This window comes from Impatiens glandulifera, chromosome 4, assembly GCF_907164915.1.
Source record: "Impatiens glandulifera chromosome 4, dImpGla2.1, whole genome shotgun sequence".
Classification (NCBI taxonomy): domain Eukaryota; kingdom Viridiplantae; phylum Streptophyta; class Magnoliopsida; order Ericales; family Balsaminaceae; genus Impatiens; species Impatiens glandulifera.
This window is the reverse complement of record NC_061865.1, coordinates 24574773-24590843: the sequence shown is the minus strand read 5'-3', so window position 1 is coordinate 24590843 and position 16071 is coordinate 24574773. Positions and strand designations below refer to the sequence as shown.

Genomic DNA, 16071 nt, shown 5'->3' with positions numbered 1-16071 from the left:
ATCAAAACTCAAACATGGTAACATATATATAAATGTACAGTAGTCCATATTATGCATAAAGAATCAAAAGTTCTACAAATGAAATGAAATATTTCTGTCGTCTTCTCTTGGATGATGCAAATAGTTGTATGATTGATTGTTTGTATATCCTCTAGGAGAATATCAACTATTCGTTTATTGAAAGACAATTTTTCAAGGGCTAACAAGTTGTTATGCGAATGAAAACTTTTTCATGTGAGGTGTTGTGCACACATTCTAAATCTTGTGGTTCAAGATGGGTTGAGAGATTATTGAAATCACTGGAAAGATAAGAGAAATTGTGGATTATATTAATTGATCGGATGGAAGAATCATTCTTTTTCAAAAATAGTGCAGCAATTGCAATTGCCTGGGAAAAAGTTAATCCATGATTGTCGAACAAGGTGGAATTCAACATTTGAGATGTTAAGTTGTGCACTTAAATATTGACCAGTGTTTCCACAATTTGCTTATCGAGATCCATATTATGATTTTTGTCCTAGTTTAGAAGATTGGGTATATGTTGAGAAAGTATGCTCAGATTTACAATATTTTGGACTTCTACACAAGTTATTTCTAAAAGTGAATATCCAATATCAAATTTGTTCCTTCAAGAAGTGAAAAAGATTAAAATGATGTTAGACAGAAATTTTAATGTTGCGGATGGTTTTGTACAAGCAATGATTCAAAGAATGAAAGCTAAATCTGACAAATATTAGGGAGAGAACAATTTATTGTAGGCCATTAAAGCTATTTTGGATCCTAGGTTGAAAATTTGAAGTGTTGAATTTTGCTTATCAAGAATATATTCGAATGCTGATGCCCAAGAAAAAAATTAGAGAGATTAAAAAAGTTTATATGATCTCTACGATGATTATGTGACTGCAAACAATATTGAAGAAAGGGAACATTATAGTGGCAATCAAGTTGGAGGTGATGGTCAACCACAAGAAGATATGGATGAATATATAAAGACAAATTAAGGTTTACGCCCTACAAACGTGTTGAGCCAAAGGTTAATCGAGATAAATTTGATTGCTTGGAATGGTGAAAAGTGAGTAGGCTAACATATAAGATATTGTTGAAGATGGCTTGAGATATGTTGGCAATTCCAATAACCATGGTGTCTTTTGAATCAACATTTAGTGCTGAAGCGAGGGTCATTGATGCTTATCGTTCATCATTAGTTCCAGAAATAGTACAAGTATTAATTTATGTAGGAGATTGGTATAGGTGCCTTCAAGGAGCAAAAAAAAAGACAAAGGTAAGATTTTACATTTAAATATTTGTAATAATTTTTAAATTTAAATTTATTTTCTTGTGTACACAAAGAGCCATAGATTAAAGAAATTGCGCTTCAAATTCCTTGAACGATGAAGCAACAAGAATCATCTTTGTTTTATGTAAGACCCCAATTTTCTATATTAAAATTTTTCCCTTTATAGTTTTAGGGTTTAAAGCTTAATTTTGATTATTCTCAGGTAAATCAAGATTTTTATAATTTACTTTGGTGAGACTTTATTGTAAGATTATGATTAATGACTTCGTTTTTCATTCTGTAATTTCTTAATGACATTTGTGATAATATCTTTCAATATTCAACAATTTTTTTTATTTTATAACTTGTACTATTTTTGTGATGAACATATTCTAAATATTCAATTTCGTTTGTAATTTTTAAATGATGTTTGTGATTGAATGAACATTTGTTATCTTTAAATTATTTGATGGTGTTTATATTTGTTATTTTAAAATAATATTTTTATTATATATGTATAGTTTATCAAATATATATTATAATATGTTTGAGATATAATAGTGTGTTAGATAAAATCAGACCGGTTCAAATAAACCTAACTTAAATAAACTTTCCATGCAGGAACAAGGAACCGGACCGGATAAACAAGGGTTTGTGAAAGCAAACCTCTTCCGCGCTTGAACCTAGTTCAAGGGTTTGTGACAGGCTGTGTAGTATTGAAACCCCGGTGTTAATCTCTAACCGGATTAACCACCACCCTTCGAGTGAGAACCGCTAACCGGTCCAACCCCCGGTCCTCCAGCGGCTACCTTAACCACCACCCTTCGAGTGAGAACCGCTAACCGGTCCAACCCCCGGTCCTCCAACGGCTACCTAGATCCTAACAATTGGAAAAGATAAGACTTTTCCAAAATTTTTCTTAAAATTTTTCGAAAAATTCTCCCAAGTCAGCTTCAAAAATCCGGACAAATAAAACAACCGGCCTACGGTTGCAAACTTACATGATTTTGATAATTTTAAATAAAATAATCAAAAAGGGAGAAATTGTTAGATAAAATCAGACCGGTTCAAATAAACCTAACTTAAATAAACTTTCCATGCAGGAACAAGGAACCGGACCGGATAAACAAAAGAACCAGCTAAGAAAACTAGTCGGTCAAGCTACTAAACCGACCAAGAATACTTGGAACATGACCGCACAAAGAAAGGATTGGTCAAAGCTTAAAAACGGAAAAATCAGACAGCCGACCGGCCACAAGGCAAAGGAATAACCGGAAGAAGTCCGGTTACATCACTCATATCAAAAGCCATTCGGTTAAGTCAAATGACCGACCAGTACAAGAAGACAATTCGGGTATCTGCTGAGAATGATACCAAAGGAACAGACTGAACATTTCCATATCCATACAAGTCTGAGGAAAGACTGCAGGCTGCAGAAGATAGTACCACCGGATCTTTCCACTTCGGGATAAGTCAGAATGAAGATCTTCCAAGTACAGACAACTGTCCAACAGACAGTGCCTACATTGAGTAAAAGACAAACCTAGCAGGTTTGTCTTACACACCGGAAGAACAGACTGCCAAGTCTGAGGTTAACCATCAGGTCTAAGGAAACGACCGCAGGTCTGAATCTCTGAAACACTAAATCACTGCACCTCTGCTCAGCCATTCAGATTCAAGGCAGTGAAATATGACCGTTGGCATATTTCACCTATAAAAGGGGCAATTGAAGAAGAGTAAATGTGCGACACAGTGGGACAAGTGAGAAACTCTAAGAGCATTTATTCTATAAGTGATAAGACTGTGTTTTTCTAAGAAAGCCTAAGTGCTAAAGTTAAAGTGTATTTTACAATTTCGGTGTAAATTGTAAGAGTGTTATTGAGCAGGAAATAAGTCTCGATCGGATTGTACATGTATTCCTTAGTGAATATCCTTCTCGCGGTTTCGAGAGGAAGGGGTGACATAGGAGCTTTATCTCCGAACATCCATAAAATTTGTCTTGTTATTTACTGTCTGCTGGTTTCATTATCTAACAGATCCGTACCGCTATAACCGACTTAACCCTATCCAAGCCGAATTTCCAGATTACCGAAGCCGACCCATAAAATCTCAAACCTCCATTATACAATACCGATTCTGCCTATCATACAAGTGTGCCGCTTCAACCTGAAAGCAAACCTCTTCCGCGCTTGAACCTAGTTCAAGGGTTTGTGACAGGCTGTGTAGTATTGAAACCCCGGTGTTAATCTCTAACCGGATTAACCACCACCCTTCGAGTGAGAACCGCTAACCGGTCTAACCCTCGGTCCTCCAGCGGCTACCTAGATCCTAACATAGTGGTAGTAAAATGTAATTTTAATTAATAAAATTTAATTTTAGAGTTTTTGAGTTCGAGCTTGAGTAGCTCGAATTGTCATCAAGTCAAATTCGAGTATAAATTTTGGTGCTCAATCGAGTTCACGTTCGAGTATTTATAATGTACTTTGAGTCGAGTTCGAGTAGTATGGTACTCGGCTCGACTCGACTCGTTTACACCCCTAGGTTCATACACCTCGACTGAGAAACATAACTCCAGGTTAGTCTAAGCAAATGTTGAAATCATCGAACCTCGAGCAACTCTTGGCCCACATACCACGTGTCAACCATGAGCGCTACTACGGGATTCTCGGTGGTTACAATACCTATGTAGTTCCAAACAACTATATTTTCCCATTTTTAATGCATTTTCTTACACTTCAATAGGTAATTTAAACTCGAAAGGGATTTAAGAATCTCATCTTTTGGTTTAAAATCTACTAGGTAAGTTTTTGCCTTTATATTTCTCCTGATCATCAGCTTTCTGTCCTATATTTTTCTTCCAAACTTCATTAACTTTTAAGTTGGAATTACTTATGATAGTGTAGGTCTTGGTTTTGGGGCACTTCATAAGCTCCCTCATTATTTCCACACACCAGCTAACTATCTTCTTGTATTTATCTTATTTTAGTAAGTTATAATCCTGAAGATAGTGAATATTGACTTGGATAGTAGTATGATGTGTTTTTTTACTAAGTAGAATCTCTCTGTTCTTTGTTTGGAATAAAAATTTTGTAATTTGATTCTTGAGTCCGTAGAGATTTGCCCTTTTTTTGTATCCAACCTTTCATATTCTATCATTTTTTATTTTAGAGTTCAACCTTTCAGTTTCATTATGCACTTTTTCCTTACACTTCTGAGAGCTCTATTTCTGCATTTTCGCTTTCTTAGAGAGATGTTTATGTTCTATTTTATCTATCGTTTTCTTGCTTGAATCGATTTTCACAAAGTCATGCACTTCTTTTTCCTTATTCCTATTCTTTCTCCCCATCTTAGTAGAACAACTAGATAATACAAGAAAGCAAGAATGCAGACAACTCAACCAAACCCAAATTACTTACAACCGAGAATAACCTACGACCATGAATGGTCGTAGAATAGTGAACTAGTGACCCTGTTTCACAACCCAACGCCCTAACGATCGAAATCAATCAATGATCGAGACCAATTACGACCCAAGTGACATGTTCTCAAACAATCCTAGTGACCATATTTCTGATTTTCTAACCCTAGATTTGCGACACAAGCAAATAATTTTCAAACGAACGTGTCAGACGTGCTGATCATACCGATTATGTCGAATGTGCCGACGATCGTGACTGTGACCACGTTTCCCGTAACCTACGACCAAATCAAACAACTAAATTTTGTGTGACCATTCCGACTATGCCGAACATGCCAAATGTGTTGATCATGTCGATTGTGATGAGCGTGTTGATGGTCGTAATTCCAACGCAATTGTCCCATAAGATTTTTGCTCTCGAAAAAAATGATATTTTCTATCGTTCATCGTAATTTTATAATTGTCAGTTTTACTTGTAACCAATTAAAGAATGAATGTTCAAAATAATTTTCTTAATATTTCAATGAAAACAAATTTATCATAAGGTTTGGATCATATTCAAAGATAACCTTAATTATGAAACCAAGTTTACCATAAAGATAACAACATGAAGAATTGGCATTTCTTAAACATATATGTAGATTCTCACTTTTGGACATTAACATTATTAATGAGAACATCACAATTGATTATAATTGGGATGATTTTGAGTAGGTGGATTTTTTGAGAAAAATATTTAAAAATAATAACATATAATGATAATATAAAAAATTAAAATTAAAATTATTTTAATATTTTGATTAATACATTGAGTGATCATATAATATACTAGAACTAGAGTAAATTGATATGTTTAGTGTTTATTATTTATATAACTCAAACTGAAGAAGTCTTCCCAAATGAATACAAAGAAAGTGGGGATACCTCCAATGGATAAAACATTTGGGGTTTAATTTTCCCTAGCAAAAAAGACAAGTAAAAGAGAGTTAAAAAATAAATATATGATTAAAAATATATACCTTTTTTTTTAAAAAAAAACATATGTTATTGCCTAGGCCCATCTATTATAAGGCTAGTTTGATTTAAGCACAAATAAATTGTGATTATATAATAAGTTGTTACACTAATTTACATAAATAAGTTATCTTGTATAAATAAAATCAAATATACTTGAGTATTTAGTGAATAAGTGTAATAATTTGAAACAAATAAAAATTACAACTTGAAACAATTACGGATAACAATAACGATAATTGAATATTATTATACGTAAATGATCATTAAAACGAATTAACTTAATTAAATAAATCGGTGACAAATGCAATTTTCTATTTTATTTGTACGAAAAAATGACATTGAATTTATTAAACACTTAAAACGGATGACATTTAACCCCACCATTATATTCAACATGTCCCAAATGTACGAGACACACCATAGTCCATTATTCAATTCATTCTCTGAAATATATCCTTTTGGATTATCATATTATTTAATAGTTAATACAACTATAGAAACAATATTTTAGCAAAAGTATTTAATATCATCTGTATAAAGTTTTTACTAGAAATATGAATTTATACTTCTATACAATAGAAATTCGATAAATTAATACTCGATTATTTAATAAACTCTCTAAGATAATATTTTTGGTCGGTCCCGACTCGGGGATAGGTTGCTAAATTAATAATTCGCTAAAATTATAAGATAATACATTTTTGATAATTTCTTTAGACCCCATATAAAATATAAATTAATAATTCCTTATATATACCATATTACATTAATGATTTATGAGGTTTCTTGAAAAATGACTCAATTGTCTTTTGTTTTTTGTTGAAATCAATTTCCCCTTAAATCTCGTCTCTAATTTTCCTTAGCATGGTAAAAAACTTCTGGTGTTGTTTTCTTATAGCTCAACAAGAAATTGTTCAATGTGATTGCCGATTTAATAGCTTCGTTTCACGAAGGGGCTCCATTGTAGAACTTTCATCATCTTTTCATCGATATTATCTTTATTACTTCCAATAATTTCTTCTAAATTTTTTTGAGTTACCTAAAGTATTTTGATCTTGTTTATATAGAAAATATTTTTAATGTCCATAAAGTGATACATTGAACACAAGAAGCATTATAAGGTGGGAGATTGAAGGTTTCTTTAAAATTGGGTCATTCATTTGATATACCTGATATATCGTACTTGCATTGTATACAATAATTAAGTGGAAGTTTAAAGGTGTTTGTAAACTAAGTATTTTACTATAAATTAATAAAATATTAATTAATATATAAATTAATAATTATTAATTTATCGATTAATTAATAACTCTTTTAATTAATAAATTTTGGTCGTCCCAAGTCCCAAGTGTATTATTTTATAGAATTTCTGCTGTATATTTATACCATATTTAATATAAAATTGTAACTAGTTCCTAAATGTAATCATTTTCTTATATCACTTAATTTTAATTTCTTATTATATTTTTATTAAAATTATATTAAACTTATTATTATATAATAATTTTAATATTATTATTATATATAATAATTTTAATATTATATATATTTTAAAAATAATCCAATATTATAATTAAAAAATAATATATATATATATATATATATATATATAATGATATTATTAATACTATTATAATTTTTTATACTTTAAGTAGATTATAAATAATATTATTTATTGTATATATTATTTTTATTATTATTTATTTTATTATAATTATTAATAATGTTTAAATTAAATAAATATGATTTATAATTTTTATTATAATTAATTTTTATATTTATTATTTTATTACATTTTTATTACTAAAATTTTACCTACTCAATTCATGAATTTTAAATAATTATTTTGAATAAATAAAATTATAACTAAAACATAACTAAATAATTAATTAAATTAAATATTGTGATAATTAAACTCCAATTAATTAAAATAATAGCCTAACAAAATAAATTAATAATTTGAGATGAATGTTGTACTCAATTTATCTCAAATTAATTTTAAGAGATCAATCTAAATTAACATAAATAATTTAGGATAAATGTTGTATTATTTGATCTCAAATAAATTATTTATTAAACCCTAAGAATATACAAAAATAAATAAATAAATAAGCAAAATAAATGTCATGTTTATTAAATATACTTTGCATGCGGTAAATAAAGCCAAAGAGATGAAACAAAAATTAATTTCAAATAGGTCTAATAAGCCTTAAGGCTGAAGATGGGACATAATCTACTACAACTGAAATCCAGAAGATTCAATGTAGCAGATGTTTACATCCATGAGATGAGCAGTCATGTTCGATTCGACGCCCATGAACGTTCCGCGTAGCCAACAACGCTTCCACGCAATAGTGAATCAGTAGACAAACGCCTCCAACGACCTCAATCCAAATGTGCGTGGATCACCCATCGCCAACAAAGCGCTAATGGATTGCCCAACATCCGCGCTTAGGCTCGAAACAATGTCGTTTTGGCCCCTCATCGGCGCTCAAATGCTGTAGGAGGAGACGATGTCGTTTTCGGCCTACTTTGTCTTCTTTCTCGCAACGACAAACTAGATAAGAACAATTTTCATATTTGATCTCTCAAAGATGGAACTTTGTCATTTCTCCACCATTTGACTCCGTTTAAACGTTGAAATAATCACCATACTCCGGTGATCATCTCACCTACAACCTAGGGCAATATCATTGCATATACGGACAGTTGGCTGAAGAATAAATAAAAGACCACTAATGACCTTTTGACTAAGTTGAAGTCACTTTGTTGATCAACTGACTTGGGAGGCTATAAACAGCTTCCCTTGGGCAAACTGAAAGCAATGAATCCAATCATAATCCCTCAATCAATCCCAAGAGAAATCTGTCATTATAGATTTTCAAGCTTTTTTAAAATTTTGGAAATTTTGTGTAAGGTTGAAGAACTCAGACCTGACATTCAGAAAGCTTCTTAAAGTGTTCATGAGTGTTCTCTAACTCATAGTAATCTTACAAACATACTGTAATTTGATTTACATGTTTAAATTGATTTTTTTTACATTTCAGTTTGACCAGTTTCATATAAAACTTGCTTATTTGATTTTTGATTGGAAAACGACCCTATAATCATTTATAAGCTTTCTATCGAAACAAAACTGAATCAATCAACCTAAATCAGAAATACTCAAATTTAATTTTGAAATTTATCAAAATCGGGTTTCTATTACTCAAGAACAACAACTCACAAATATTTTCAATACGTTTCTAAGGATATTAGAAACATATTCAAGCCAATTCCACGTCATCCCGATCATGTTTGATCAAAAACTATTTTTTTCTAAAAAATAAAATTTTCAGTTCTTGAATCGGTTAAAATGAATAATTAGTGTTCATGTTTTGGTTTTATTCAACCATATGAAGTATAAGGAAGCTATTAGTTAACTCCTTACACATCTTTAAACATTAAAGCTCATAAACACGGTTTTTAATCAATATTGTTTGAGTTAAGTGAGACATCATCCCGATCGAATGATGCATCGTGATGATATTATAAAATATCATAGGGACTATACAAAGCTTCCCATGCCCTTGGATCAAAAGACTATGTCCCTAGTCGAAATCATCAAACTTTTAGTTTGATGTTATGGATGTCCAACTGAGGGCTCAACCTGAGTTCGATTTTCGACCGAGAAAATTGAACCCTTCCTTAAACTCGACCGAGAATTTCTAATCTAGACCGAGAAAATTCAGCTCAGGACCTAAAGTTCCTCGCACCTTGACCGAGAAATATCACACATGACCGAGAGCTCTCCTCACACCTCGACCGAGAAATCTCACACCCAACCGAAGACCTCCCACACCTCGACTAAGGAATCTCGCACCAAGACTAAGGATTCCTAATCCAAGACCAAGAAATTCAATATTTTTTATTTTTTTAAGTAATAAAGAAAATAATGTATAGCTAAATTAAAATTTAGATGCTAAAGAGTAGAGAATCAGAAAGGTAATAAATAAATAAATAAATAATAAAGTTAATAATATGACACAGGGAGGGTAAAGAAAAATAATAATAAATGACTCAGAGGAAAATGTAAACAAATATATATATAGAAAAGTAATTATATATTTTACATAAAGATTATTAAACTTCAAGATTAATTAATTAATTGCATCGTATACATATCAATATAATATCTTAATTATACATTATTAATATTTGTTACTTTTATATTATATTTTGACTTTAAATATATAATTCTTTAATTTGATTTAAATTTATGATTAAGAGAAAATATATAAATTAAGATATGAGTAATTAATAATTTGTGCTATCTGGGCTAACTCAGGCCCATAATTTTGTTTTATCTGATATGATATAGTTAATGGTGCTTGCTTGAATAGGGTATTTTGATTTTTTTTATAAATTAAATATATATATATATTACATAAATATTTAATTTATTAATTAAATTACTAACATATTTTTATTTATTTTATTAAATTTAAATTTTAAATAAATAAAAATTATTTTAAATAAATTTTAAATAATAATTTTTTTGATCAATTAATTTACATATACTGTGTAATCTGTTAGAATTTATGATTGTATGTGTCACTTTCTAAATGTGGTTTTCACTTAAACTTTCAAAATTTGATTTTCTAGTATTAAATTTTCTTTTTATTAACTTATATATTTCTTACCTAATTAATATATTTTATATAGTGATTTACATCAATTTATATTTAAATAAAAAAAATTAATCTTACTAACAATTGTTGTAATAATATTTTTTCCTAGAAAACGAAACATGTTTAGCAATTACTTGCAAGATTAATATAATCCTTTTTAAAAACAATATATAAATTACTTGCAAGATCAATATAACTTTTTATTATAACAAATCACTTTTTAAAATAAATTAATAATTAATTTCAAAACAACTTTTTCTTTATCAATATTATTAAAAGTAATAAATAAATAAATTGTATATATTTTTTAAAATGTTAAGTATATTATTTGTTTTACAATTCAAAGTTAATATATGGTATGATTTAATAATAAAATAAAAGTGTCCTTACTCTACTTATATATATCATGACTGTCATATTAAGAAAGAACCAAAAATAAAATATAAAAATTATCCTAATATATTTTTTTATTATTAATCCCTTATTCACAAATTTATACATTGATTAATTGGATATTATTATTTAACTAAATTTTTACAAGTGTTATTAAAAGAATTGTCCTTTCCTTTTATAAAAAAAATTGTCATTTCCTTTTATAAAGAACACACATTTTATGTGTCAACAAAATGATGAGAGTATCATACAATCAATGAAAGGCTTGAAAAAAGAATAAATATTTTTTGTACTATATTTTTTATTAAAGATAATTTATGAACAAAATTAATAATTAAAATATTTATATATTTAATATATCCTAACCAAACAACATATGGATTTTAACTATTCAAAAAACACTAATTTCTACAAATTTAATTGTTCATATATCTTATCAAAGCTTAGAATACATATTTAGTTTTTTCTATTCAAATTAAATTTTTTATAATTAATAAATATTCATTAGGGTTTATTGTTAAGATTAATGATATATATTAATGTTTTAATTATCAGATTATTATATAATTATTTTAAACCGAGAGATCTTTGTTATTAGAATTAAATACATTTATATAGCTTAATGTTTAAAAATAGATAGTTAGTTGCTATTTAACTTTTAAATGATGAAAAAACTGAATAAGTAGTGAAATATACCACCGTGAGATTATTTATATGCATCCAAATGCAATGAAATATTTAAAAAAAATATAATTAATCAAACTAATAGTTAGTTAATAATTAGTTAATAAGATCTCTAAAATTAAATTAGAAAAACATAAAGCCCAACAAATTATAGACATGAAGAATGAATGATCCGAAATTCATGCCAAAAGTACTTTATATTTGACCCTAGATATATAACTATTTACATGCCTGGTTTTTTTCTTATATTATTACTATTCTTCTTCTCGAAAAAGAATACATGTTTTTTTATCATAGTAAACTGAACAAGAAGAATGTATGTATATTTATTTTCTTATGATTGTCTTTTATTATATTTATTTTTTAACTACTAACATTATCATGTGCATCTTTTTCTTTAGCTAGTGATCATGGTTGAAAGAAAAATGCATTATTATTATTCAAGAACATCCATTTATAAGTTAGTGAGACCCAAAGATCATCGATCACACTTCGTTCTCATCATTCTCATTTCGAACATTACTTTGTCGGCCTGTGAACTTTCTAATTATTCTCATTTAGAACACTACTTTATCCTCAAGTGAATATCATGTGTATGCTTAATTTCTTTCACAATATAATCGACATTTAACATAATATTTTAAGCATACTAATGATTGAAAAACTATTCGTCCCATCTGCAATACAAGGTTAGTTATAGACTTATAAAAGAACCCATAGACTGTTATTTTCTTCTCATTCTAGATTAAGATAATGATAATAAAACTTAGTTTGAGACATTTTTCAATTTTTATTTTTTAAACAATTTTAGATTTTAATAGAGGTTTATAAAACATTAACAAGTAATGTAAATGATTTTATAATTTTTTTTTGTACCAAATTAATAAATAATATAAAATTTGTATTTTTATTATCACAAAATATTAAGAACTTCTCTGTTTATTTATCAATAATTTTTTTTTATCTTATATCAAAATATATATATATATATATATATAAATATTTATATGTTTCCTTTGGTTAATAGCAAGTACACAATTATTTATTAACATGAAAATTAATTTTAGTTTGGGGTACTAGAATAAAAAAAAGGATGAGAATAATAATATAATTTTTCTTTGAAATCATTTATTTAATTTTATTGATAATAAGTTAAAAAAATAAAATAATTTATATTTATTTATAACATTTATTTTCAGGAGTGTAATTGTACCGAAGAAAAAAAAGGATATGATGGAGATTTGGTTACTTTTGTTCGTAACTAGTAAGGTTTTATTAATTTAATAAAAAAATAAAAATTTATATAAATATATATTATGTTATAACTTTTGTAAATTAATTTCACAGATTGTTGTTGGGTAATTAATTCAGCAGCTGTGTAGATAAGATAAAACAGGTAAAATTAATTATTATTCTTTAAATTTTACCGAAAATATATAAAATCAAATATCTTGATAAATTTGGAACAAACTATTGTTGATTTTGGCAAGAATTAAGAGAAATTAAGAAGTAAACAATTTTTGGATATATTTATATTTTTTATTTTATTTTTTTAGTTAACTTTGTTATGTTTATTAGTACAATCCATTGCGTTTTGCGTTTGGAAGGATTAATAAATTTTACATTTTCTTCATACTCGTGATCATCAGTTTGATTATCATTGTTATTAATTCTCGATTGTTTATCTAAAAATATTCAAAAATAAACTATTTCAGTTTTAAAGTAACTCTAAAAAGTTTTTACTTTAAAAATTATCGTATATAACAAATTGAATATAAAATACAACATATGTATACATTGAAATATACGATATTCATCTCTCTATTATCATCACCGGCGTAATCATCATCATCATCGTAACATATTTAACAACCAATAGACTTTGTTTCCTAATGAACCTCACTTTTAAACTTTGGTCAACCAACAAATACATTCACATATTTAATAACCAATATTCTTTGTTTTCTAATGCACCTCTCATATTACTAATCTCTATACCTCACTTCGAGTATTTTGCACCACAACCATCTCATATCATTATTGCAACATATTTTAACCCAATTCGGCGAACCACCACAATCCAAACATCTCTCATCTCATACTCATACTTTCATACTTCGGTCAAATATAGATCTTAATTCACATATTTTTAACATCAATATCACTTTAGAGCACCACGAAAAATGTCCCATCTCACCACGCCATAAATTTTCTAGATCTCAAGATTTACAATCCATATTGACCGTCTTTGTGTAACCAACACATTTAAAATGAGAGACATATCATACGCTTCTTCTATTAAGGAAAACATATTTCTTGTTAGTAGAAATCAAATTAATTACACCCTTTATTTTATTAGTCATGATAGATCGATCTAGAGAATTTATTTGAAGTTGCAAGTCATTCACTTAACTCTAATCTAAAGTAATACTAGGCTAATTCGCGACCTCTTTGACTCCAATTCGGTAAACCACCAAAATCCAAACAATCTCTCATCATACCTCACATTTTCATACTACAGTCAAATACACATCTCAATTCATATATTCTTATATTTTTAACTACAAATATCACTTTAGAGCACCACGAGAACTGTCACATCTCACCATGTCATAAGATTTCTAGATCTTAAAATTGACATTGCATATTGTCTCTGTCTTTGTGTAGTCGTCACTAACTCATTTGAAACGGGAGACATATCTTATGCTTCTTCCATTATGAAAGACAAATTTCTTCTTAGTAGGATTCAAATCAATTACACTCTTTATTTTGTTAGTCATGATAGATCGATCCCAAGAACTTACTTGAATTGTAAGTTATCAATTTTGTTAAGTAACGCTAGACTTCTTTATACACTTTTACACAAATGAGTTAATGAGGACTACACAAAGAGATAAGAAATATGCAATGTGATTCTTGTGATCAATTAAGAGAACTTACTTGAAGTAGTAAGTCATTTCTTTCGCTCTTATCTAAAGTAATGCTAGGTTACTTTACACACTATTGCCAACATTTTAATCCCTTATCGCGGCCTCTTCTACCCCAATTCGACAAACCAACAACCAATCACAATTCACTCTCATATCGTGACCTCACACACCTCTTATCCCTCCACCAAACCAACCACCAAATCACAATTCATCCTCATATCGTGATCTCACACATATCTTATCTCTCGACCAAACCAACAATCAATTCACAATCGACCTATCATCTTTGTGACCTCACATTTTTTCACACACCCCTTACCCCTTATGCAATATGCAATATCAATCTTGAGATTAATCTAGAGAATTTACTTGAAGTTGTAAATCATTCACCTCTCATATCGTGACCTCACACATCTCTTATCCCTCCTCCAAACCAACCACCAAATCACAATTCACATATCATATCGTGACCTCACACACCTTTTATCCCTCGACCAAACCAATTATCAAATCTCAATTGACCTGGCGTACATGGTGGCTACTTTAAGGGTGAAAATAGAGTGAGGCAGGGGGACCCTCTCTCTTCTTTTATCTTCGTATTGATCATGGAGGTCTTTTAGAGTGTCTTAACAATATTTCACCATTTCTGCGAGGAGGAGAGGATTACACATCTATGTTTTGCGGATCACCTATTTTTACTTGCGCACGCTGATGTTGATACTATTAACACTATTGAAGGTGCACTTAATTACTTTTTTGATATTACAGGTTTAATGATTAACGAGGATAAGATTTCGGTATTTTACGGAGGTGATGATGATGATACAAAGGTGCAAATTCAAAACAATATAGGCATTAACGAGTGTTTATTTCCGATTCAGTATTTGGGGATTCCATTAACGGCTAGACAAATTCAGATTGTTCATTGTAGACCGCTCATTAGGAAAGTCAAGAACGTTATCATGGGATGGGCGGTGAAAAAGCTTTCTTATGCGGGCATAATTGAATTGGTGGATAACATTGTTATGGGATTCATTGGCTATTGGTCTCAACAGATTGTCCTCTCGAAGAAAGTTATGATTCTTATGAAAGAGCTTGAGACCTTGATACATAATTTTATTTGGGGCAGCTAAGGCCGCGGGGGTAAGAAGGTTAATTAGACCGATGTATGCATGCCAAAAAGTGAAGGGGTAATCAGTTTGAGGAATTGCATGAAGTGGAACAAAGTTGTCACATATAAGCACTTATGGGCGATCCAAAGAAAGAAAGAGTCGCTGTGGATTAAATAGGTTCACTCAAGGTTCATGAAAAGCGAACTTATATATGGACAAGCAAAGTGAAGGATGAAATGTCATGGTCTTTAAAGAAGATTCTGAAATTGAAAAACAGTGTTGCTTCAATCTTTGACACTCGACTCGGGGATGGATGAGGTACTCTCTTTTGGCATGATCCGTGGTTTGAGAGTCGTCACTTATTGATAGAGAAGAGTTTTGAGGGATGAGGATTAGGAGAGATTATGTGGCTGCCACAGTTAAAGATATACACGTTGGGATTTGGAATTCTATTATTAGGCGGACACCGAAGGGAAGAAGAGTATTTGATCATTTGAGTGGTATCCAATTGAACAATAGGGCTGATGTTCATTTGTGGAATGCCGAAGAGGATGGAAAGTTAAAGTCTAAC

General features: G+C 29.5%; 1 protein-coding gene across 1 annotated transcript; it reads left to right on the top strand.

Moving 5' to 3' along the window:
• Positions 1 to 12110: 12110 nt before the first annotated feature.
• LOC124934974 lies at positions 12111 to 15521 on the top strand. Its single transcript, XM_047475451.1, has 2 exons — positions 12111 to 12147; positions 15157 to 15521. The coding sequence occupies exons 1-2, from the start codon at positions 12111 to 12113 to the stop codon at positions 15519 to 15521; spliced, it is 402 nt and encodes a 133-aa protein (XP_047331407.1).
• The last annotated feature ends 550 nt before the right edge of the window (positions 15522 to 16071 follow it).

What these genes read in the sequence shown, in the direction of transcription:
- LOC124934974 (XM_047475451.1), top strand. Translation starts at nt 12,111, where the DNA reads ATGATTGAAAAACTATTCGTCCCATCTGCAATACAAG. An exon ending in CGTCCCATCTGCAATACAAG is followed by an intron (nt 12,148 to 15,156) that starts GTTAGTTATAGA and finishes TTGATATTACAG; the next exon opens with GTTTAATGATTAACGAGGAT.